At 48.0% G+C, this 24,576-nt stretch overlaps 2 protein-coding genes across 2 annotated transcripts in view; one reads left to right on the top strand and one right to left on the bottom strand.

Moving 5' to 3' along the window:
- Positions 1-1,501: 1,501 nt before the first annotated feature.
- pax4 (paired box 4) lies at positions 1,502-7,995 on the top strand. Its single transcript, XM_056579031.1, has 8 exons — positions 1,502-1,520; positions 1,681-1,811; positions 1,943-2,158; positions 2,247-2,328; positions 2,479-2,598; positions 2,720-2,802; positions 2,890-2,953; positions 7,883-7,995. The coding sequence occupies exons 1-8, from the start codon at positions 1,502-1,504 to the stop codon at positions 7,993-7,995; spliced, it is 828 nt and encodes a 275-aa protein (XP_056435006.1).
- A 180-nt stretch (positions 7,996-8,175) lies between these two features.
- Positions 8,176-24,576, bottom strand: part of hgfa (hepatocyte growth factor a) — a 25,837-nt gene continuing 9,436 nt past the window's right edge. The window contains exons 5-18 of the mRNA XM_056578892.1: positions 23,950-24,089; positions 22,695-22,815; positions 21,596-21,714; positions 18,656-18,821; positions 18,058-18,191; positions 17,293-17,386; positions 15,859-15,998; positions 14,580-14,612; positions 14,190-14,298; positions 13,742-13,816; positions 10,872-11,009; positions 10,338-10,444; positions 9,833-9,966; positions 8,176-8,381 (exon numbers count right to left, since the gene is read on the bottom strand). Coding sequence (XP_056434867.1) covers positions 8,217-8,381; positions 9,833-9,966; positions 10,338-10,444; positions 10,872-11,009; positions 13,742-13,816; positions 14,190-14,298; positions 14,580-14,612; positions 15,859-15,998; positions 17,293-17,386; positions 18,058-18,191; positions 18,656-18,821; positions 21,596-21,714; positions 22,695-22,815; positions 23,950-24,089 — 1,675 coding nt within the window. The 3' untranslated portion in view covers positions 8,176-8,216. The remainder of the gene's footprint in view (positions 8,382-9,832; positions 9,967-10,337; positions 10,445-10,871; positions 11,010-13,741; positions 13,817-14,189; positions 14,299-14,579; positions 14,613-15,858; positions 15,999-17,292; positions 17,387-18,057; positions 18,192-18,655; positions 18,822-21,595; positions 21,715-22,694; positions 22,816-23,949; positions 24,090-24,576) is intronic.

Below are 24,576 nucleotides of genomic sequence, written 5' to 3'. Positions count from 1 at the left end.
AAGCACGCGTAAATATCGGTTTGGGAGTTAAAAATTGAATAAATATGAGGTACCTAAAGACTGGACCCCTATTAATATGCTGAAAAAAGTACACCAAATAACTGGCCATCTTATTTGGTTAGCTCAAATGACCGTTACGCACAACAGTCAGTGATTTCCTACTATTTTTAAGTCCACGACGCAAGTGTTTTATTGGTTTTATACGAATCTCGTTCAATGAAGCACTATAAATTAATCATCCTGTCAACCATCGGTAATAAATAAGTAGGTCTGACTGTATTTGTCTTCTCTCTGAGTTGGCAAGGAGACGCTGGTGTCCAAAATGGCTGGGCTCTGTGCAAGCTCATTTATTGGACAGTGTATTATCGTGGGCTAACTTGTGGGTTAATATATAATTTGTGCCATATGCCATCTAAAATCCAAGCCTTATATGTGTCGGTGGCTCTTCGGTCTTTGTGGACCAAACTAATGATATTCAATTAGTCATTAAACAGGGCACAAGACGAGGCCTGTATGGGGTTTTAGATAGGCTAATATTTACTCGTCAAATATTCCCTTTGAAACGTTTACAACGCCTTTTATCTACAGGCTGAGCAGAGGAACATCTGTGAGCTTTTTCTGCCTCCCCATTCTGCATCAACGAGCTCCTACAATTGGCCCCCTTGCCTTTCGAGTAGTCCCAGTCTATTTGTTCACGCTCGAAAGAAAATGTAATAAAGAGAGACTACGTGATGGATTTATGATTGATCAAAAGCACTATAGGCCCTACCATATGGCAGTCGCCCATCTGAACAGATTTCCCAAATGTTTGTTTTATGAAAGTGGACTCCATCGTTTTAATCTGAGCCACTTGCATCGGGGAAGGATGCTCACGTCACGGGGCCGAATGTCTCTGAAGCTGGAGAGACGTGTTGGGCATGGCATGTGTTGAAGGAAACCCGTTTTAAGATTTTTGTGAGCCAAATAAAGACACAAACATGGTCCTAATCAGAGGTTCATTAGTGCTGGTGGTTCGTCTCTGGCTAGATCTGCGACTGGGGTTCAATATGTGGAATTATTTCCTTACTTGCTCCTCGGTGGCACGCCGGCCTAATATGATTCAACAACACAATTTAGTATGTGAATATTATTGAACAAATGTCTTTCTTTGGATGTCCAAAGACCCAGAGTTACTAGATGTATTCTATGCAATATTTACATTTGGGCAGGTCAGGCCCCCGCGTCATCTCCAGGTCGGCGGGCCTATAAAGTCAGAGCTGTCCTCCCCGACGATGCTTTCAACCGCAAGCGTTTGGACACACACACACACACACACCACTCTTGCGTAAAAGTAGACTGGCGAGGGGTTAGTTTACGCATCGGCATTATTTCTTACTGGCTGTCCAAACCTCAACTGTTGCCATAACTTAAACTACAATTGACTGAGTTTTTTTCATTTCTTTATTTTTTCTTAATCAAGAATATCTGCTCAATCTTGAAAAACGTGGATATTTGCGGCAATATGGATTCAGCCATGACAGGTTGATTACTCTTTTTGCTTGTTATGCCACAGACAAAGGATAAGAACAACAATATCATTGTATGATCAATTCAACTCCTGACTATATGTTTTCAACGGTTATGTTATAATCAGCAGATGTATCCCATGCGTAAACATGGTTGTTTTCCTCGGCCGATAAGGTGGTGGATCTGTGAATCAACTCGGAGGAACGTTTCTCAACGGCCGGCCCCTGGCGCATCCCATGCGGAGGAGAATCATCGACCTGGCGACCCAGGGAGTGCGTCCAAGCGAGATCTCCAAAATGATCCGGGTGCGAAAACCATCATCCAACCATGCGTGTATCAGATATTCCAGTGGATGGATCCCCTGAGTGCAATAACTAAGATACTCTTTTTAAAATGGCCTTTGCTGAGCAATGTTCCACTCTAAACTCTTCAACAGGTGTCGAACGGGTGCGTCAGTAAGATCCTGAGTCGCTTTCATAAAACGGGACTACTCGATCCGAAGGCCATGGGTGGCAGCCGACCCCGGCTCCTCACCTCGGAGGTCGTTGATGGAATCATCCAGTGCAAGAGGAAAAACCCAACCATCTTTGGCTGGGAAATCCGTAGAAAGCTCGCAACTCAAAGCGTCTGTAAACCGTCCCAGGTTCCAAGTGTAAGTATAGGCTATATATTGTATGCAAATATTTTAAATTAAGTGTTTATTTTAGTTCTAATATATCTGAATATATTCTCACTCTCAGGTGTCCTCCATTAATCGCTTTCTAAGAAAACTCCACTTAGATCGGGGGCCGATGTTCTTGGAAACCAACGGAACCCATCCAGGTCAGTGGAGGCACGAGGCGCAGGAGAAGATGCCCTCAATCAACAAATATTATCCTTGCCCATTTGGTCTCAGTCTGCATTTCACCGTAGTTTCGTCATTTTATAGATTTAAGATTAGTTGACAGATTTATTTTCATTCATGGACCCTAGACTCGACCCTAGACGAAGCATGTGAGCAAGAGGCATGCAGTGATGACTGGAAACGCAAAGATTCTCTGATCCAGAACCGCACTATTTACACCCCGAGGCAGAGCGACGCACTGGAGCAAGGTCTATTCTATTGTATTCTATGCTTAATTATTCTATTCTGTTCCGTTCCGTTCCATTCCATTTCAATCCATTCCATTCTAATAAATGCTTTTTTAAAATATTACTTTTCCGTCAACTGCAGCGTTCTCTCAGAGTCAATATGCAGATATGTACACAAGGGAGAAACTATCAGCGAAAATACACCTTCCCGAGGATAAGATAAAGGTAAAGTGTCAAAATCATCAGCCTGCAGGCCGCTTTGTCTTCTATTGAGTCTGTCTTCTGAGTCTCTCATCATCAATTTCCCCCAAGGTTTGGTTCTCAAACCGACGCGCCAAATGGAGAAGAGAGACAAAACATCAAGAAAAGTCACAGCGTAAGTGTGTGTGTGTGTGTGTGTGTGTGTGTGTGTGTGTGTGTGTGTGTGTGTGTGTGTGTGTGTGTGTGTGTGTGTGTGTGTGTGTGTGTGTGTGTGTGTGTGTGTGTGTGTGTGTGTGTGTGTGTGTGTGTGTGTGCCTCCGTCTGTGATAGAGAACGAGAACGAGTGACAGCAATACAACAGAATATATTTGTATGATACATGTTATTAGTCATCATTCAACTGCAATTACACCAAATGAACAACCGCTCTGGGATTTACCATAATGACAGGATCACATTACCTCAATGACATGACTTTGATTCTCTCCACCGCCAGCAGCTGCATCTTTGCATCACAAAGTGGATTTGGCTCAGAGGAATTCCACTGGGGTACACAACACCACCCCTCAACAGGTACGCTGTGGTTGTGTCAGCAACACTTCAGTGATTCCTATTCCTAAAGGCCTGCATACTGATTCATTAAACTGTGATACATGTTGACTACAGATGGTGGAAATTATCATTGCTTAAATCTGAATTACTTTCTCAACTAGACCACGCTGAGGGAGATGAAAACCTCTCACGCGTTGGACACTCAGGAGACCAGAGAATCACTTGCTTGGAAGACTCTCACCAACTATCATCTGCTGAGGAAGAAATGTGAGAAATGTTATTACAAATTCCCCCTTCTTTAGAAATGTAAATATTCACAATCACATGCAATTTGTAAATAGTTGTATCTAATTTGAAACTGCCCGATGTGTGTACTCACTTTGCCTCTATTCATGAACAATAATATTGAATTTAATTTCATTATATATGATAAAATCATCTATCAAATTGATTATTATTTTAATTGATCTCATTTGATCTCCTTTCAGGTATGGGGGATTACGAACACCTCCCACCTGTTACGATGCCATCTCCATCCCCCCAGATGAACCCCAACGAAGTGTTTCCCTCCTCACTCACCGTGAACATGAGGAATCCATCCTGTCGCCTGGCAGAGAGATACCCCTGGCCCGTCTGCCACCATTACCCAGCTTCAAACACACTCCTTCCATTTACCTACAATGTGACCCAGTGCTGGAACCCGCAAGGAGCAGACTTTTCATTGGTTCCCTGCCCCACCAATGAGGGGCTACGCTTGGCTCATCATCAGGATATGGTGTATGAGTAAATTGAATTGCACAAGATCGATTCTTTTTTTTATCAAGTGACCCTCATATTTTAGTTAACAATACTTTGTGGTTCAAGACAGAACCACTGTCAGACTTTGAAACTGAAACTAGTAAACTTATTTTACCTTTCTCAGTACACAGTTTTCACTTTTTAGTTCGACATCAGCTCTTAAAAAATGATGGGTCCTTTAATAGTACGTAGTCTGAAGTGGTACCCAACTCAATAAAAACGCGCTAAATGCCACTGAGACATTTCCGTCAGTAGAGGGCGACAAAGTACAGGAGTGGAATTGTACCTTCAGAAACCTCCTCAATCTAATGCATTGTGGTTTCATCCTTAATTATTTTGTTCCTATGTTTTTAGTACTTTGTAATAAATAAAATAACAATACTCTACTATTTTTTGGATTCTGATGTTTCTGGAAACATACATCCAACATCGAATGATCAGTCTGGCGTGAAGGTCTCTTTGAACAAGAGCATCTTCTAAAAATGTAAGTAGGATATATATGTAAATACGGGATAACAGCAATAGCGTGATGTTCAGTAAAGACTAACACTATCGCAAAATGATAACATGGATGTAATTTAAAACAGGGCATATTGACTAAATCCTATGCACTTTGCCTCTAAACTCTGAATTTCATAGAGAACATATTTTTCTCCTCCATCAAACCCCTCAAAAGGAAAAATCATAAAACATAGCTTCAAAAAGTGTAAACATGATCTGATATCGGGGACTGCTTGGCATACATTTTTACGACGGTTCAGAGCACAGAGCGATCGAGTTCCTTCATATACTTTTACAACTGCGATGAGGCCAGAAGCCTCCGGGGCTGCGATCTGATTGGCCACAGCGGGATCACAGGGCTGAACGCCTGGTCAGCACACGCACTGGAAAAGAAAAATACTGAAAACGTTTAATACATAAGCCTACCGCCGAGAAAAAAATCGAAAAAATCTTTATTGTGTATAATGATACTTTCATGTTCTGGAGTATCTTTGGCAGTTTTTTGGATACACGCATTGGGTCCTGATTTATAACATCAAGAAAATCCCGACTTCAGATACTGGGGGTCTGTGGGGAGGGTGGGAGGATAAGAGGTAACTGGTGTCCCTCCCAGAGAACACAGGGCCACGACTTAACGGGACTTTTTTGTCACCGACATCAATTTTCTTGCTGGAGCGTGTTAATATACAACAGAAAATCGTATCGAGGCACAGAATGTCGGCCCTTTTCCTCCAACTCTTATCGGAGTTTAAATATATTACAGCAAAATGATCCAATATGCTGAGCAATATCAATTTTCTCGACCTAAACGGTTTTAAAGATAGCCCTCTGTGCTTTTGGCTTTTGGCTCTTTAGCATATTTATTTTGGCTTGATTTGCCCCGGATAAGTTCCAGTAGGATACTGGTCTTAGGGTGCAGCCACAATCTTACAATGATTTACGCCTTTACTATTCAATGCTTTACTTAGAATATCCACAGCAGTAAAATGTGACTTGTTTGCTTCATATGCAAATAGAACTGCTAAGTGTAAAGATTACATACTTTACACAGGACATTATCATAAGAGACAGCTTCACAGGCACGCCCTACACCCGTATTGAGAACGACTGTCAGAGAGGAGAGAGACAGGGACAGACAGACAGACAGACAGACAGACAGACAGACAGACAGACAGACAGACAGACAGACAGACAGACAGACAGACAGACAGACAGAGAAAGAGATTACAGGCTGTATAACAAGCCAGAAAAATGATATTGTAGATGGCTGATTTATGAACTGCAAATTCAGAGTTATCTGAAATTATTTATTAAAATGGGAATATAACAAAGGGTAAGAAACACTAACACAAAATAGCAGCTGTTATAGAGTTTCCAATATACAAAAATACAAATAAACAATACATAAAGTTTGAAAACACTTATGACATTTACAAAATTACAATTGTATTTTACATAATGCTTATCAGTATTTACATTAATTAAATAACAGGAATCATTCTCCCCAAAAAATATAGTAAAAAAAAATAGCAAAGACATGTTATCAAAAATCTTATAACATTATTAGTGTGAATCCCCTACACAAACTTGACATGTGGGGACACTAAACATTCTTTAGTGTATACTTTTTGCCTCTTTTGGCAGTAATTTACCTCCTAACTGACGATTTAATGTTGCCTTAGGTACTTATGAATCACAATTTGCAGTTTTTATCAGAGATTCGACACCTCCTCCAGGTATACTTAAGTCTTAAGGCAACATATTTGTACGAAATGTTTTGTCATATTTTAATCCCAAAAGCAAACTCACATCATTCTTTTTCGGGATAAGAATTTCACAGTCACAGTTGTGCATTGTAAATGTTTCCTCAACTTTATGACTTGTTTTCTTTCCGATTTTATGTGACAGTCACGTTTACCTGAGGAAATTACAACAACCAAGGGAAAATGAAATCCGATTTTTATTTTACTGCCAAAATAAGCATATTGTTTTTAGTAAATGTCGTGAATGATGCCAATATTATTCGAACGATTGTTGCCCAAAAAGTCTTCTCCCCTATCCTTTAGCGTGTTAAATATTGAATATGACATTAGTAAGTCTGTTAACAGAAAACAAATATGCAGACTAGTGGTGGTTGAGCCCTTCACAACACAAACAAAATCACCAAATCACTTAAGATGGCCAAACCCTCTCAGCAAAAGAAACAAGATCAAAATAAATATAGGTACATTTACGAGCCCCAGATCTCTTCAAATACAGAAGAGAATCAGAAGCAATATGTTTCCAACTGAGCCAAATACATCCCAGATCTATAAGACCCATAAAATACTAGAGCGTGCCAGAAACATATTCGATACATCTGCAGTTATATACAAACGGAGCCCCTTTGCACTACCTTATGTCTGTACTGACCACACGCAGCCCGCCAAGGGCCAGAGTTCCTCCCAAACAGGAGACTCAATAGCCGTGTTATACTTGGCAAGGCGCTTCGCTTCCCCTGTGCTAAATCTGTAGCATCGTCATTCCGAGCAGTTTAGCCATTTCTGGGCTAATCGCCCTCCTCAGAGGAGGGAAACTAGAATCACAGCTACGTCTGGAGGGGAATCTAGCGTAGCTGCTCAGAGTGATTGGTGTTAAAAGTTGGCTGTCGGCGTAGCACTGAATTGTTGTAAGTGTAAGGACACTTAGTAAGTATTTGGTAAGAAAAAACACCTTAAATATCTTTAAAGAATTAAAAGCTAAAACCTTATTTTAGGACACTTAAGCATTTGGTGACAAAATGTTCCCACAATTTCGTGAAGGATTGAACAGCTCAAACCGTCTCTTTTTGCATAAGGGCACTTAAGTATTTGGTAACGTCACATTCTGAAACATCAATCCTACAACGCCCTCCCATGTGAATTCAGGAGGAAAGATCGGTGTAGTCGCAGTCCAGTTAAACCCCCGGTCAACACCATCTCAGAGGGCTGGCGTTTGGGCTGGGTCTTTATTATTATTATTATTCAAGTATTCTCCAGGAAACACAGTCACAGGTAGCAGTCCCACACGTCCTCTGTCAGCATGGATCCAGAGTTGTTTGTCCGTGACACACAACTGATGCACGTTCCAGGTGCCTGGGGCGAGATAATAAAAAGGACCTGCGACTCTCCTGCTGTGTGGTCAGACCGAGGCTTCGGTCCAAACTTGGTACGGTCTCCTTTGTGGATCCGACGAGTCCGGAGCGCTGAACTCTTGTCCCCTGTCTGGTGGCTAGCCGCTAGGACCCTAATAGGGCCCCCCGGCCCCTCGGTCCGCCGGTCCCATGGTGCCTCCGGGGCCCAGTGGTCCAGTCATCCATCCACACTGCGGAGAGGCAGGAATTTATGAGCCTTGCTTTGCTTTGGTTTCTATCGGCCCCTTGCCCACCCATCGCGAGCGCTTCCCTCCATTCCTCCCTCCCTTCCTCCCCCCCTCCCTTCCTTCGTTCCTTCCTTCCTCATGTCCTCTCTTCCCTTTGCATCGGGGGCGGGGGGGGGGGGGGGGGGGGTTTGTGTCACACCGCCCGTTGGCCGACTGGGACCCCGCAGAGGGCTGGACCCCCCCCGCCCCTAACTGGGGTAGTGCTTGAACACCTTGTAGATCCAGTCGGAGTAGAAGGCCACGTTGACGAAGAGCGCGGGCTGCGAGGAGGCGCACTTGGTGCGCTGCACCGACACCCCGATGATGACCTTGCGCTGGTGGTCCTGGCAGACCAGCGGACCCCCGTTGTCTTTCTGGAGGGACGGGGGACACGGCGGGAGAGGGTTAGCCACAGACCCTGACCCTGACCCTGACCCTGGGTGGTTGCCTTAACCACGGCCCAGAGTGGGAAGACACTGAAGGACCAACCGCACCTGTCCTCACAGTGGCAGTATTTACTAGGGCTGGGTAAGAAAATCGATTTAATCGATTTTGGATCGATTTCATTTGAATGCAATTTAGATGCAATATCGATTCATAGGGCATGAAAATGTTTTTGTATTTTTGTTTTTTTAACCATTATTATTATTTTTGCACTTTAATAAACAACGCCTTAATGCAGTTTGCAGTGATGGAAGTTTGTAGTTCAAGGACACTATCACTCGCAATTCCTTTCTAATTTCAAAATTGCACTTTTGAGACTTGAGACAGTTTTGTTTACAGCTCAAGTTTAAACTGTCCAATTTACAAGTTTGCACTTAAAACCTGTTGTTTAAGATGAAGAGAAATAATAAAGTACATTTGTATTTTGTAACACAGTTGAGCCATTTTAATTATTTAAGAGCAGATTGAATCTAATCTAATCGTGACTAATCGATTCAGAACCTTATGAATCAAAATCGAATCGATTTAGGAAACTGGCCACGATACCCAGCCCTAGTATTTACCACTATTGAACTATTAAGGGATGTTTGGGATACACTTTTCTCTAAAGCTTATTTAGAGGCAGATCATTTTGTTAAAAATGTAGATGCAGATCATACTGTTTTACATTTAGATGCAGAACATTATGTTCTAATTTTAGGTGCAGATCATTATGTATTACCAGTACATTTAGATGCAAATTATTAGGCTGAACATTTAGATAATTTTGTACTAAATTAAGATCATTATGGATTTAGTATTAAGATACAGATTTACTACTGCTTCACTATTAAGTGAAGTTTTGGATGCACTTTTCTCGAAAGCAAATTAAGACACAGTTCAATATGGAGCAGCTGGGGAAAGGTCTGAAGGCCCTGAGACCTTCAGTGCGTTCATCGTAAAAACAACCAATGCATGAGAAAAGCCGTGGTTTCTCATTCATCGAGCCGTTGGGAGAGTGGCTTTCTGACGCTACAGCGTTCGCCACTGAGGCGTGGAGGCCACCGTTCCCCCGTTTGGACGGAGCCATCAGGCCACGCCGCTGCGATCCCAACCGACCGTCCGCTCTGTAAACGCAACATCTCCCTATCCAGTGGACCTCAGCGGTTCAGCCTCCCCTCAAACACGCCTACGGACATTGGGGATCGAACCCAGTCCCTCTCTCAGAGTCGTACTCCCTGGCAGGGAGACTGTCCTGATCCCAAATCCCTAACCTTTACCCTGGACCATCTTCTACCCTGACACCTTTATACTTTATAACCACTTCTTAGCCACTTCATAACCACTGGTTCTGATTGGTGTTTCCTGAACCAGCAGAGAGCAGCTTTAGTGGACGACTTACGTCACAGATGCCCTCGCCTCTCTTGCCGCCGGCGCACACGCGGCTGTCCCCAGCGCCGTCTTTGAGCCGCGAGCACACCTCGTTGTTGACCATCGGCATGGTAACGGCCTTCAGCGACTCCTCGTGGCCGGTGTCTAGACAGAGAGCAGACAAGACGGGGCGGTGAGCGGCGTTCCATTAGGTCGGACGTGATCACCGGAGGAAGGTACCGTCCCACACTGGTTTCACGAAAAGTGTGTGACCAGTACTTTTTGGACGCAGCCAGGTACTTTGTACCTCACTGCTACTCAGAGTATTCTACGTATGGTCAAGTTTACCTGCATGCGTTTTGGGACTCTGGACGCAACATAAACCCATGGGCACAAACCCAGGGCTTGGATGGCTGCATCCCCTACACTGCGATGCATAAGGGATGAATGGACTTCTCTGTACGCAACCAATCTGTACAAGGAGGCGTTCAGAGCGGTGAGGAGTGTGAGCGCGCGTCTGAGTGAGCTCCCCGTACTTTTGGTCTCTCCCCAGCCGTACATGGTGCAGTTGGTGCCTTCACGGATGTGACACTCTCGAACCGGCAGCTGGATGCTGGTGGCGCCCTCGGACACCGGGGCGGGCCTGGGACACACGGGACGACACAGTCAGGGTTTAGAGCGCCTTCCACCGCTCACATCTCTATCGCTGGCGGATCATTGTGTCGGTAAGATCGATTGATTGATTTTAGTTGATGGATAAACAACACAACTATTCAAAGGGATAAGATGTTTAAGAGATTCTCTATAAGGAGAAATCCCACATTGGATGGTTCAGATCAGATGGTAATCAACCCAGGCGGGAAATTGTGTCGGAAAGAGATGAAGAGAATAACACAAACTTAAATAGAGAAAGTATGTATTAGAAAAAGAGTGTATGAGAGCAAAGAGTATATGTATTAAAAAGTATTAAAAATGTAGATACAAAAGTGAATGTCATGAATTATTGGCCATATATGGTAAAGTTGTGCTGAAGTTGTGCAGTCCTCCTTGTGTTGGTCGGGGCAGCCTACCGCTCCAGTTTGAGCAGCACCAGGTTGGAGCCCTCCGGGCCGCAGACCAGCCTGGAGATGTGCAGGCGGGGGTGAGCGGAGGAGGCGTTGAGGTGGCGGAGCCCCACCTGCACGCTGTAGTCCTTCAGGTCCGGGACGCTGGGGAGAGCACACACACCGTCAGGGGCTGTCTCACAGCGTCAGGGGACTGTCTCACAGCGTCAGGGACTGTCTTACATCGTCAGGGGAATGTCTCACAGACCATCAGGGGACTGTCTCACAGACCATCAGGGGACTGTCTCACAGACCGTCAGGGACTGTCTCACACACAGACCGTCAGGGGACTGTCTCACAGCGTCAGGGGACTGTCTCACAGCGTCAGGGGACTGTCTCACAGACCGTCTGGGGACTGTCTCACACACAGACCGTCAGGGGACTGTCTCACAGACCGTCAGGGGACTGTCTCACACCGTCAGGGGCTGTCTCACAGCGTCAGGGGCTGTCTCACAGCGTCAGGGGACTGTCTCACAGCGTCAGGGGCTGTCTCACACACAGACCTTCAGGGGACTGTCTCACAGCATCAGGGGCTGTCTCACAGCGTCAGGGGCTGTCTCACACACAGACCGTCTGGGGACTGTCTCACACACAGACCCTCAGGGGACTGTCTCACAGACCGTCAGGGGACTGTCTAACAGACCGTCAGGGACTGTCTCACAGCGTCTGGGGCTGTCTCACAGCGTCAGGGACTGTCTCACAGCGTCAGGGACTGTCTCACAGCGTCAGGGGCTGTCTCACAGCGTCAGGGGCTGTCTCACAGCGTCTGGGGCTGTCTCACAGCGTCAGGGACCGTCTCACAGCGTCAGGGACTGTCTCACAGCGTCAGGGGCTGTCTCACAGCGTCAGGGGCTGTCTCACAGCGTCAGGGACTGTCTCACAGCGTCAGGGACTGTCTCACACACAGACCGTCAGGGACTGTCTCACAGCGTCTGGGGACTGTCTCACAGACCGTCAGGGGACTGTCTCACACACAGACCGTCAGGGACTGTCTCACAGCGTCTGGGGACTGTCTCACAGCGTCAGGGACTGTCTCACAGACCGTCTGGGGACTGTCTCACTGCTGTCTACACTCATTTACATTACATTTAGGGCGTTTAGCAGACTCTTTTATCCAAAGCGACTTACAATAAGTACATTTGTCAGAGGAAGATAAACAATACATCGCTGCAGCCTGCAGGTACAGAAAAGATGTTCATAGAACCAAGTGCCAAGTACTCACAACCGCTAGGTTAACCCGTTCCCCGTACACAGCAGTGATAGCTAGCTAATGCAGATGCTACACAATTAAGCACCATCAATAGTGCCATGACGTACGACATACAATAGTGGGGGGGACGGGACTGGATGGCTGTGCAGAGTCTAGGTGAACTCTGAACAGGGGAGTTTTGAGTCTTTTGTGGAAGCTGGTGAGCGCTCCAGTCATTGAGACACTTTCACCCAGTCATGTATTTTCGTTAAGGAGCCGGTTGTGCGTCTTGCTCAAGAGGCCTACAGGATGACTGCGGGACATTGGGGTTTGAACTCAGAACCTTTTGGCCGGGAATCAAACCCCCCGGCCCGCAGGACTCCCCATCCCTGGTGGATATAGTAATTTCCTATTTGAACCGGTAGGCTGGTAGAGGTTTAAACGGGGAAGGACAGGGAATCACCGTGACTAGGTAACATTTAGACTATGTCACTTTACCACTTTTGTTAGAACTAAGTTTGAAACTTTTTTTTTCATGCGGCTTTCACTTTTATTCAAGCTTGTTGAAACAACAAGTGTTTTCAAGAACCAAACCCATCGACCCCCGTCTCAATCGTTCCAAGAATTATTTTTTTTTCCCTCAATATGTTCTTCTTCGGAGCGAAAAAAGCAAGAAAAGCGATTTGTCCCAAAGTGTATGTTTAACAAAGTCATTGAGACTGTTTGGATTCAACAGAATTCTAACTGTTCTGCGGTCGACCAGCGCTAAACAGCTGCTGTAAAACATTGATTCACTGAATTATTTTACTATTGCAAAGGGCAAAGCATTTAAACCATGAAGCAGGGCCAGGTCAAGGCCTCAACCCCTGATCTAGAAGTTCATACTTCCTCCATAGTGTCTGATATTCACCTTTGACACGTGCAGTTTTACCGCAAAAACCTAACCTCACTCCATCACATACAGTGTGCCCACAGAGTCAGGGGAAATTCAAACCACCATCCCTTCCGAGGCTGCATACAGTATGACGCTTTACAAGAAGTGGACTGACACATGTCAATGTTGTACAATGTCGCACTGATTCACAGAGAAAACCATTCCCAGGGCGGTAGAATACATCCCAGATCTGTGTTGCACTTGTTTATATATCTCGTCAAAGGCTATTCACAGAACAGGATATAGCTGCCATTTGTTTTTACTACAATACGAGAAAAGGAAAGTGAGCAGTGCAGTGCGAGTGGTTGGAGAGGCTGAGAGGCTGAAGGGGCTGAGAGGCTGAAGAGGCCGTGCTAGAGCCTGGCCGAGGACTCCAGGAAATGTGTTTACAGGAGTAGCAGAGAGGATTTGCAAGATATTGTTGGCATCTGAACTCTAAACACATTAAATAACCAGGAATATTTCTGGGCAGCATTTCAAACATTTACGAGCCAAAAAATGATAAATCAAATAAAAGCGTGACAATGGTTGTATTTCTTAATGCTGACCCGTTGTGTTCGGGGTTGCACGATTGAGTAACACCCACTATAGCGACTGTTGCACTGGGGAGGAGCGTACACTAAAGCAGATACAGTGGGAGCGTGCACAGCGTAGAGGGTTGACCAAAGCAGCCAGAGTGCACGGTGCACAGAAGTAGTGGTAGTAGAGGGTTACCAGGAGGTGAAGCACTGCTGGTCCGTCAGCACCCAGTCTTCTCTCACCAGGGTCCCCCCGCACAAGTGGTTGTTCCTGGACAGACATCACAGCAAGGTCCCGGCGTTGGTACTCAGAATACTTTAATATCAGCAGCCAATACCATATCGCCATGTCATATTCAAACACAGCTCAACAGCAAACAACTGCAAATGGTTACATTTTGAGTGCTACTTATCCTACAAAAACAGCCACATCGGGATTGCATTTGCCGCAATTTGTCACGAACGTCACTTTATGTCAACATTTAGAGCTGCACTAATTTGTGCACATTTACCGTTTAGTCATTTAAGCCGACTTGTACCCGTTGTTTGGATACATGTCATTAAGGTGCAGTCAGCAGCAGTCGGGCATTTTGCTCAAGGGCGAGTGTGACATTGGGGTTTCAAACCCCCAGACCTCCACTTACTCTCTCTGGATGCTGACCACCCAGCTGCCGTCGGAGCCATGGACCTGGTGCCCCCCCACGATCCGGGTGTTTATGTGGACGATGCACGATGTCGAGGGCGCGGTGAGATCTACGAGGGGAAGCACGGGAACATGCATGTTACTTACATCAGGACATGTTAATGCATGTAACATTCATGTTACATGCATTAACACGAGTTGAAGACATCGCCGTATGCTGAAGCTTTTCCTGGACGCGGACAATGAAAAGCATTTGCTTTGAAGTTAAAAAAAAAAAATGATGATTCCGATTTTTTAAAACTAAAGATGCCACAATGCTGCATTGGAAATGATCGGACATTAAAGGTTTGGAAGATAAAGAGCTGGAGAAAGATTAGACAAGTATACTCACTGTTTAACGGAGCGCTGATTCTGGGAGATTCACCTGCCGCGAAAGAGAAGAAAACCAAAAGAATAAGAACAGTTTCAAATGTGCATCTGCACCATGGCTTTGTTCCACAATCCCCTCTTCTTGCTGAAAGTATTTTAAAACCGCCCGGAGCAAGCAGACAGCGGACATGTTTCACATTACAGAAACGATTACACAATCCGTCAAAGGAAAATCAAAAAATCAAAGTCGTGAACAGTGTGTAAAGGCGGATTGAAAACAGCCCAGAGAAATTGACGGGTCAACAAACAACAATGGCTGCTCTGTATGGCGCTCACAGAGGAGCAGAGGAGACCTGCATCTGTTTGGTGTTTGGCGTCAGACCGTGGCACGTCCTGAGCCAAGTGGAGGGAAAGAAGGAGAAAGCCGCAGCTAAGGCATGACATAAGCTCCCAGCTAACCGTCTCCAACTCTGGAGGCCTGACAGCTTTCATGTCTAAGAGTGTGCTGTAAGACACAGTGAAAGTCAGAAGTACACAAAGTCAACAAAATCATGTATTTTTACTAAATGACCACGGGCGTTCCGTCTACTGTTGAAAACGATAAAGCTACTAATGACGGTACCACTCGTCACAATAGTAATAATAAATCACACCATTGGCGCAGCGAGGCAGCTTGTCACAAGGAGTTTGTGAGAAGGTGTGTGGGAAAAGGTTCCTGCATGACATGACCGGCGCAATAGGGTGGGGCCATGAGTGGATTGGTGTGTGTGAGAAGGAGCATTTCATAGTCCAACCCGAAATGGGGACATAGTGCAGCATTGACTTAAGCTGCAGAGTGAAACATGTGTCCTATGGCCGTGCTTTCTCAAAGGCACCGGGGACTCGCTGGGGCTGTCCCGTACATCCCAGGGATTTAAAAACTGTTCCGTGACTTTACATTCAGGGCGTTTAGCAGACGCTTTTATCCAAAGCGACTTACAGTGGTTCATGCACACATTCGCACACCGACGGCGGGGTCAACCAAGCAGGGCGACAGTTAGGCTCAGTTGATCTCGCTCAGGGACACCTCGACACTCAGAGGAGCCGGGGCGTCAACCTAGCAACCTTCCGGTAACCAGCCAACCCGCTCTACCTCTTGACCCAAGCAGACCATACGGAGACACTCCGATGGAAACCGACTTGGGCCAAGTTCCGCCCCTGATGCTAACTGCTGGGGTTGACAGAATGCAGACGGGGACGGGGGACGGGGGGGTGGAACAGGAGTCAAGATAAGACGAGTCCCTGGTTGTAAGCAAACTCACATTTCTTGAGCTCGCAGTAGTCCCAGGCCAGGCGGCTGCTGGAGCTGGTGTAGCACCAGGGCCCGTTCTTGTCCCGATCGGGGTTCCGGCAGTAGTTCTTCTCCAGCAGGACGTGGGACTCTACGGAGTGAGGATCCCTACTGTTAAAACACAAGAGGGCCAGGGTCTCGCATTACGCTCCACGTTTCTGCATTCTCACAGCAGACGAGGAATAACATTGATCCAACTCTGGTTCCAAAACACACACACGGACACACAAGTGTGTGGTCGCACTGGTTACAGTCTATTGCGCATACACATGCACACGAACAAGCACATACATGCACACATATTCTCACATGCACAAGTGCACACAAACAGGCGCACACACACGCGCACACACAGACACACAAACACGCGCACACACATGGTAAGCAACTCATGTATTCTCGGAAAGTCTGAGCAGTGCTTTCCTATAGGGCCATGAGTTCTCTGTGCATTTTCCTCGAAGAGCCCGTAGAAGGAAAGGGTTTTTCATGGAGCGTGCTCTGGGGAGTACGAAAGCACGCACTCTAAACATTCACCAGGACCCGCACCGGCAGGAGCCTCGCTCTCCACGGAACACTTCAGCTGTGCTTCTGATTCCAAGGAATCCCGGGGCCTGCGCTGTGTTTTTGTAATTGGGAGAGCGTTTAATGTCTCCGACCGCGCGAGTCGAAGAGGACTCCTCGGTCGTCGCCTCGTTCGCGGCCGTGTGGATTTATCTTTCTCTGCGCTCCGGCGGAACGGCGGCACATTGTTCTAAACCTCACCCATGGGTCGCAATTTGTCTCGGGGTGAGGATAATTTCACTTCCCAGGAGAAATGTTAAACAAGCCGTGGATTTCGGCAGTTTTTCCCCGACGCCGACCCCTGACCTTGAACGGCGCAGACTCTCTGGCAACAGTCCACATGAGGGAGCTGATTGGCTTTGATCTACTTTTGCCCAGAAAGCACTTCCTGGGGTCAGGGGTCGGCTCTGGAACATGTCCATCTGTCGGTGTCATTTTGGCTTTTAAAATTCCTGTAAATTAAGTCATTCCAACGGCCATAGTTCAGCCGGCAGTGACAGGCCCTGCAGCAGCCCACAATCCCTCCAGGGCGGGTCGCTCCGCGGACGCGGCGGGGGTCCGGCTCGTCAGCTTGATGAATAATAATTGGGCCCGCGACTGACCCTGAGGAACCCCCTGGTCCCCCTGTTTGTTTTCAGTGCTTAGCGTCGTTCATTCCAAGGGGATTCTCACCAGACAGGGGGAGCCACAACAAATAGGATCCGCTGGGTCGGACGGAAAACACGGAGATGTCTCTTCACACTCCGTGTAATAGACGCTCCCGATCCGAGGCGACAAGAGACGTTCTTACACAAGGGAAGAACATAGAACGTCCCACACACGAGATTCAACTGGTTCGGCTCACCTGTTAATGTGATGGGACCAGTCCCCGCACGGGATCCCAGACCTGGTCATGGACAGAGTGCCCTGGTAGGCCTCCCCGTTGTCCCGGTAACATTCTGAGAAAGAGTAACGATGTTATGTTAGAAGATCATTCCAAAAACAAGTGATTGATTCAGGCTGTGGCTCGTGAGCATAAAACGAAGTGACACATGTTGTCTAGGCCAAGAGTCATCATTTCCACAGGCCATAGCGTAAGTAAGTTAGAAGCAGACCTATATTTGTGGTTTGGATCAATTTAATGTCAAGGGCTTCTCTGCAGTTGGTGGTTCCAGTATGTAAAAACAAAACGTGAAAGAAATATCAATCTCAGAATGTCTGTCGTTAAATGGAACCAGACAAGTGTGCTGGAGAGTGAGCTTTCACAGAGCGCTGTGGGACCGTGGCATGTGTGGTCTTTTGAAATGCAAAGCATGGGAAACATTGAGAGAAACTAGCCAAATTCTGTCTCATCACTATTAAGCTTGATTCGTCCATCCACGAAAATTGATGTATTGGGTATCTGTCTGCCAAGTCACCCGGTCTCGGGGGACCGGTGCAGAGTACACCATTTGTTTTAAATAAATGTAAGTTTATTCTGCCACAGCACGATACATTCTTCGCCACCCCTGGGGTTTCACATTTTACTGGGTAATGACACGCCCGAATCTCAACCCATCTGCGCGTCGATGTGTTTCTGGTTACCAACCAGCAGGCTGACCCGGAGTGGGAGCTTGTGTGGGTGTCTTACCTGTTTTCTGAGAGGCCAACGCGTCACATCTGGGAATCTGTGTGCAGCTGGCCCTCCTCTGATGAGGGTCTGTAGTGAAGCACCATGGGTAATCTGAGCCATCGGGGTTGCGACAGTAGTTTTCTCTGAGATCTCTGGAAGAGACAGGGTGAAGCTTTGAAACATGACTGATCACGAGACACACCCATACGTGTAAACACACACACGCACAGACATACACACCATAGCAACACACACACACACACACACACACACACACACACACACACACACACGTGTATACACAAACAAAAACACACACACACACACACACAATCACAACACACACACACATGCGTATATGAAGATGAACACACACACACACACACACACACGCACGCACACACACACACACACACACACACAACCACACACACACACACACCAGCAGACACACATTCATAACACCCCCCACACTCAAAGCAAATCCTTCATGTATCGGGTATAGGAGGCAGCAGAACCGGACCTGGTGTACAGCCTGCTCACCAAGAAAAGTCAAAATAAGATAAGATAACACTTTACTGATCACAGGGAAATGCGTGTGTTCGACCCAACTAACCTGCACTTGTAGTTCTGGGGAAGGTATGAGTGATTGTGGGGGAACTGGGAGTCCCAGCGCTGACAGGTCAGTCCTCTGGGAGTCATGCTCACTGTGCCTCTGTAGTCCGCCGCCTTGCCCTGCACACACGACGTTGTGACGTTGACTGACGGATCTCCCGGAGAATCTAACATAAACATCCACACAGACCAATAGAAGAGAGACGAGAGAGGGTCAATTGTTGGTTTGGTAGACTTCGTCTTAATGAGATATAGGCAACAAGTATGAACAAGAATGTGGGAAAACATGACTCATGGGTGGAGAGGGATGGAGAGACTAAAATGAGGTGACGAGAAAGAAAGAAAGAAAGAAAGAAAGAAAGAAAGAAAGAAAGAGGAAATGTGCAGGGTTTAAGCAGTATTCCCAAAAATAATTTGTCATACTTAGCCTAGAAATAAATCAACAAAATCAGCATCCCTGAGTAACTTTTCTTTGCAGGGAAAGAGAAATATGAACGCTGATCTCATGACACGATTTCATTTTATCCATGATTTTACGAATCGCAATAATTTAGTACTGCGACTGTTTAAAGGTGATCGATGATCAAAGGAGACGTCTGTATTGAAATGCATGTGCCTGTATTGAATTTAAAGACTGACCGGCCTTTCTGCTTTTACACTTGTAAAGTACACATTAATATTAATGGCAAAATAATGCCTTTCCTGAAAAAACCTACTGAAATATTTGACTCCCGTGCGAGAGCTTAGGTCTCGGCATATCTCGAGTGTGTCCGCCAACCGCCATGTAATCTGCCCGGAAACCATTCCAAACATGAATTCCATCAGATGGAATTCTGCTTTGTCGGGGGGGGGAGGGGGAGGGGGAGGGGGAGGGGGAGGGGGAGGGAGCGGGAGAGGGAGTGCAGGTTTAGGAGTCAGCGGCGAAGTGATTTCTCCACTCCGGATTTCTGTCTCTGTTTCTTTAGCCTTTGACAAATGAGTTGGGAGACTACGGCGAAGGAAGGGGAATGTTTTGAAGTAGAAAGATGAGGACGGGAGGAAGAGAAGGATGTCTGCGCCTGATGAAATGCATGCCAGCGTCTGTGTGCACTGAACAGCACAGGTCATTGGTTTTTATCTTTCTGAGGGCAGGCATTGAGGGATATACACACACATCTGGACAAATACATATTCCACTCCCTAGCTGTAAATCAACTCATATACAGTACACGTGTGCATGTGACTGTGTGTGTGTGTGTGTGTGTGTGTGTGTCTGTGTGTGTGTGTGTGTGTGCCTGTGTGTGTGTGTGTGTGTAAAGTCCTTGGGGATTTGCGTCCTTGAATGCATGTGTGTATGTTTGTGTGATTTTGTGTGTGTACATCTGTGCGTGAGAGCAAGAATGCATGTTTGTTTACTAATGCACGCATGTGTGGATCAAAAGTGTGCATAACTGTGTGTTTGTGTGCGTGTGCACGTGTTGGGCGGACAGCTGTCTCCTAGACACTTCAGAACGGCTGGTTTACGGATCCTCGTTGACATCGCTGTGTCGAGTCATCCCAACATCCCTGTCTTCCCGCCAGATCTGTTGCGCCCTCAGGAACAATGAGGTCCGCAATCCCATCACACACAACCGTCATTACACTACAAAGTATCTGGCCGCGTGACTCCTAAAGCCCCCCTCTCCCGCCGCGTCGAGCGTCTGTGACAGGGGGGCCCCGATCCCGGCCCCTTGTCATTACCGAGTCATCTCCATAATAAAAAATAAATGGGCCCCCCCAGGGGCTCTGTGAAGTGGAAACCCCTTCTCCCCTTCTCCACAGACAACCTGTTTACCATCGGGTGTGGAGGTTCAGGCTCCAGCCCGGAGCCACATCAAACGCTCCCAGCAGCGTCAACAACAAGCCCCCGGCCAAAGGGCTCTGGAGGAGTTTACGGGCAAAACATTTTTGTTTTGTGTACTTCGCCGCCTAGACTCTCACATCTGACCGACCCGACCACCTTCGGAATGAAAACACTGGCTGGCTCTCCTTAGGCCCGGCCCGTGTGCCCCAGCAGGGTAACGGGGGGGGGGGGGCGTGATCCCATCCCCGTGCCAGCCTTCAGCAAGGCAGGAGGAGGCTTCTGATGAAAGCACTCCACTGTGTTTAGGACGTGTGTACTTATCAAGGAGTGACTGGACGCCGAGAGAGGAAAACAATCAGGAAAACACTTTGAAAGGCAAAAATCAAAGGCAAACATTCGTTGGTCTGATGACCTCAGTGTGCATGGGGCGGGGCGCGGGGGGGGGGGGGGCGTGCGTGGGTGGGTGCTTGGAGAGGTCTTCAAATGTGCGTGAGTGTTTAGTAAATAGATTGCGAATGCACTCAGGCGCCGAGCTCCCCCCACAACAACCCAGAAACACCCAGCAGGACTAAGATGGAACAAAGTTCAACAAAAGAGTACAACAGTGAACTGGCAGAGCCAGACCGCCGTAATGTAAACATATGTTAAAGTTATCTTCCCTTCGCCAGGTTGGAGCACTAAATCCCCCGTCTCCCACCAGCTCTGAGATCCTGCCTTTGTGTCACCAAAAAAAGACTAGTCTGCATTCTGGAGACGATCACTAAACCCAAACGCCGACGGAGCGGTGGGAAGAAGACAGCCAATACATTACGTTTGGAACGTATTTCAAGGACGCGTTACAGGAGATTTGAAGGAGAGGAAACAGAGACGAAGAAGGAACACAGAACACGAAACACAAAGGGGGCATCGGTGAGTTATCGTCTACAGGCTCGTCTGAAGAGGTGAGTCGTGATGGATTCTGAGTCTCTAATGGATGGGGGGGGGGTGCTGGGGGTGCACCTGTACACCACCTGTAGTTCATGCTTCCTGTCACGGGGGGGGGGGGGGGGGGGGGGGTGTAGGGGCTGAGGGCGGTGGGGGGGGGAGGTCGAGAGGGGTCGCATCCTGCCTGGGCCTTACCACACACGGAGATGTTGCAGTACTCCCAGGGGGTCTTGGGGTCCATGGTGTAGCACCACGGACGGAGACGGTGGTCCGGGTTACGGCAATAGCTGTCCTTTAGGTCTTTATCCCGATACCTAACGGCAGAGAGAGAGAGAGAGAGAGAGAGAGAGAGAGAGAGAGAGAGAGAGAGAGAGAGAGAGAGAGAGAGAGACAGAGACAGAGAGGGAGAAGAGAGAGAGAGAGAGAGAGAGAGAGAGAGACAGAGACAGAGAGGGAGAAGAGAGAGAGAGAGAGAGAGAGAGAGAGAGAGAGAGAGAGAGAGAGAGAGAGAGAGAGAGAGAGAGAGAGAGACAGAGAGAGAGAGAGAGAGAGAGAGAGAGAGAGAGACAGAGACAGAGACAGAGAGAGAGAGAGAGAGAGAGAGAGAGAGAGAGAGAGACAGAGACAGAGAGGGAGAAGAGAGAGAGGGATTTCCCCCCAGAAAGGGAGGAAAATAGTCTGGTTTCAGTTTGCGTGACTGACTGAACATACGCCATAACTAGCGATGACATCCACCTCCCACGGGTAATGCCGTTGATTGCTAGTGTAATATACTGGGTGTGTTCAACACTGGCCTGGGCTGTGGGAAAGCTCCTTATGTATAGATGGATGTGTGTGTGTGTGTGTGTGTGTGTGTGTGTGTGTGTGTGTGTGTGTGTGTGTGTGTGTGTGTGTGTGTGTGTGTGTGTGTGTGTGTGTGTGTGTATGTGTATGTATGTGTGTCTATATGTGTATGTGTGAGTGCGCTTTTCCCACCCAGCCACTTCTGTGTGCGTGTGTGTGTACGTGCGGTGTGTGTTTGTGTGTGTGTTTGTGCGTGTGTGTTTGTGCGTGTGTGAATGTGTATATAAGTGTATATGCATGCGTGTGTGTGTTTGTTTCCCACCCAGCCACCTGTGTTTGTGTGCGTACATGTATGTGTGTGTGTGTGTGTGTGTGTGCGTGTGTGTGTTTCCCCTCCGGCCACCTGCAGAGCAGCAGAGTGGGGGGTGTCTATCCACCAGTGTATACTCCGGAGGAGCTTTAAGTTGTTTCTGGTGTAAGTGGATTAGCGCCGGCGGGCGGGCGGCCTTACGTCCTCCCCTGGAACGGGTGTCTGTGTGGTCTCTGGGAGTCCCAGCGCTGGCACTCGAGGCCGCTCTCCGTCTGGTCCACCCTCCCTTGGTAGTCCTCTCCGTTGCACGTCATGCAGACCTCTGTGGACATCGGGGCAACACGACACACTGTGAGGTCCAAGGCACCAACACCCGATGACAGAACGCCGGGACCATGTCGGCCCAACGCCGGTACGCCCGAGAGAACGTCACCCGACCAGGGGCGACGTCAAACGAGGAAGAGAGAAACTAAAGCCTCACAAAAGCTGTCGTTTTCGTTCTTACATTCACGATTGCACTTTTGAATCGTGTCCTGTGTGTATCTTGTGTATGTGTGTGCGTTTGTCTGTCCTCTTAGGGAGTATGTGAACCTTTGCATTGTGCGGTGTTCTAGCTGACCTTTATCTCATATATTTTCATTATGGTTATTATTTTCAAGGCTAAGGGTTAATCCGAATGTCCTCAGTTGTTGATAAAAAGCGTCTGAACACGCCCGTCTGGCTACGTCTGAGCATTAAACAGAATCACATGCATTGTGCAATGCTTATGCAACACTTTCAAACAACTTATTATTAATAATGGGAAATGAAGTTCTGTCTAGGAGTGTCCGGTCTGAACCGCCGCTGTGACTGCGTCCTCTACAGCCGGCTAGGTGTCTGGCTGGGGGGGCATAGGCCTACCTCCTGGGCCCTGGGTGTCTGGCTGGGGGGGTATGGGCCTACCCTCTGGCCCCTGGGTGTCTGGCTGGGGGGGCATAGGCCTACCTTCTGGCCCCTGGGTGTCTGACTGGGGGGGGGCTATAGGCCTACCTTCTGGGCCCTGGGTGTCTGGCTGGTGGGGGGGCATAAGCCTACCTTCTGGCCCCTGGGTGTCTGACTGGGGGGGGGGCATAGGCCGACCTTCTGGGCCCTTGGTGTCTCGCTGTGGGGGGGCATAGGCCTACCTTCTGGGCCCTTGGTGTCTGGCTGGGGGGGCATGGGCCTACCTTCTGGGCCCTGGGTGTCTGGCTGGGGGGGCATAGGCCTACCTTCTGGGCCCTGGGTGTCTGGCTGGGGGGGCATATGCCTACCTTCTGGGCCCTGGGTGTCTGGCTGGGGGGGCATAGGCCTACCTTCTGGGCCCTGGGTGTCTGGCTGGGGGGGCATAGGCCTACCTTCTGGCCCCTGGGTGTCTGGCTGGTGGGGGGGCATAGGCCTACCTTCTGGGCCCTGGGTGTCTCGCTGTGGGGGGGCCTACCTTCGGAGCACTGGGGGATCCCACACTCCTCCACACGCGTGTTGGGGTCCGTGGTGTAGCACCAAGGCCTGCCCTGGTTCTTGGGACTACGGCAGAAGTTCTCTCTGAGGTCTAGCGCCGGCGACTGATCCGGAAAGTACCTGAGAGGGAGGGGGGGGGGGGGGGGTTAGTCTTCATTAAAACTGTGTATTCAATAGGGAAAGCAGCGTGTTTAAACACCTGATTGGTGGCGATAAACAGACACAGACTCCCTAGTTACCTCGGTGTAAAGACCCGGGGTGTTTAGTTTCATGGGGGAGATTACATGCAGTGTAAACATCAGCCACCTTGATTGGAAACTTTAGAATCCCTGCAACTGTATGGAAATCCAAACCTGCTTCAGCCCCCCCCCCCCCCCCCCGCCCCCCCCACCCCATCCATCCCCCACAACCCCCACCACCCCCTCGCTCTTCGTCTCTCCGACAGAAGAAGAAACAGATTTGCACCTTTCGCCTCACCGTTCCCTCTCCGTATTCCCAGCCGGCCATGTGCAACGCAGCCTGACCCAGTCACAGCAGGCTAACTGCTAACAGCACAGAACCATGTCACGAACCACTGGCAGCAGCCTCCGACGCCTCCCTGGCTGCC

The sequence above is a fragment of the Gadus chalcogrammus genome, chromosome 19, assembly GCF_026213295.1.
Source record: "Gadus chalcogrammus isolate NIFS_2021 chromosome 19, NIFS_Gcha_1.0, whole genome shotgun sequence".
Lineage (NCBI taxonomy): Eukaryota > Metazoa > Chordata > Actinopteri > Gadiformes > Gadidae > Gadus > Gadus chalcogrammus.
Note: the sequence above shows the minus strand (reverse complement) of the source record. Positions and strands in the feature narration are given on the sequence as shown.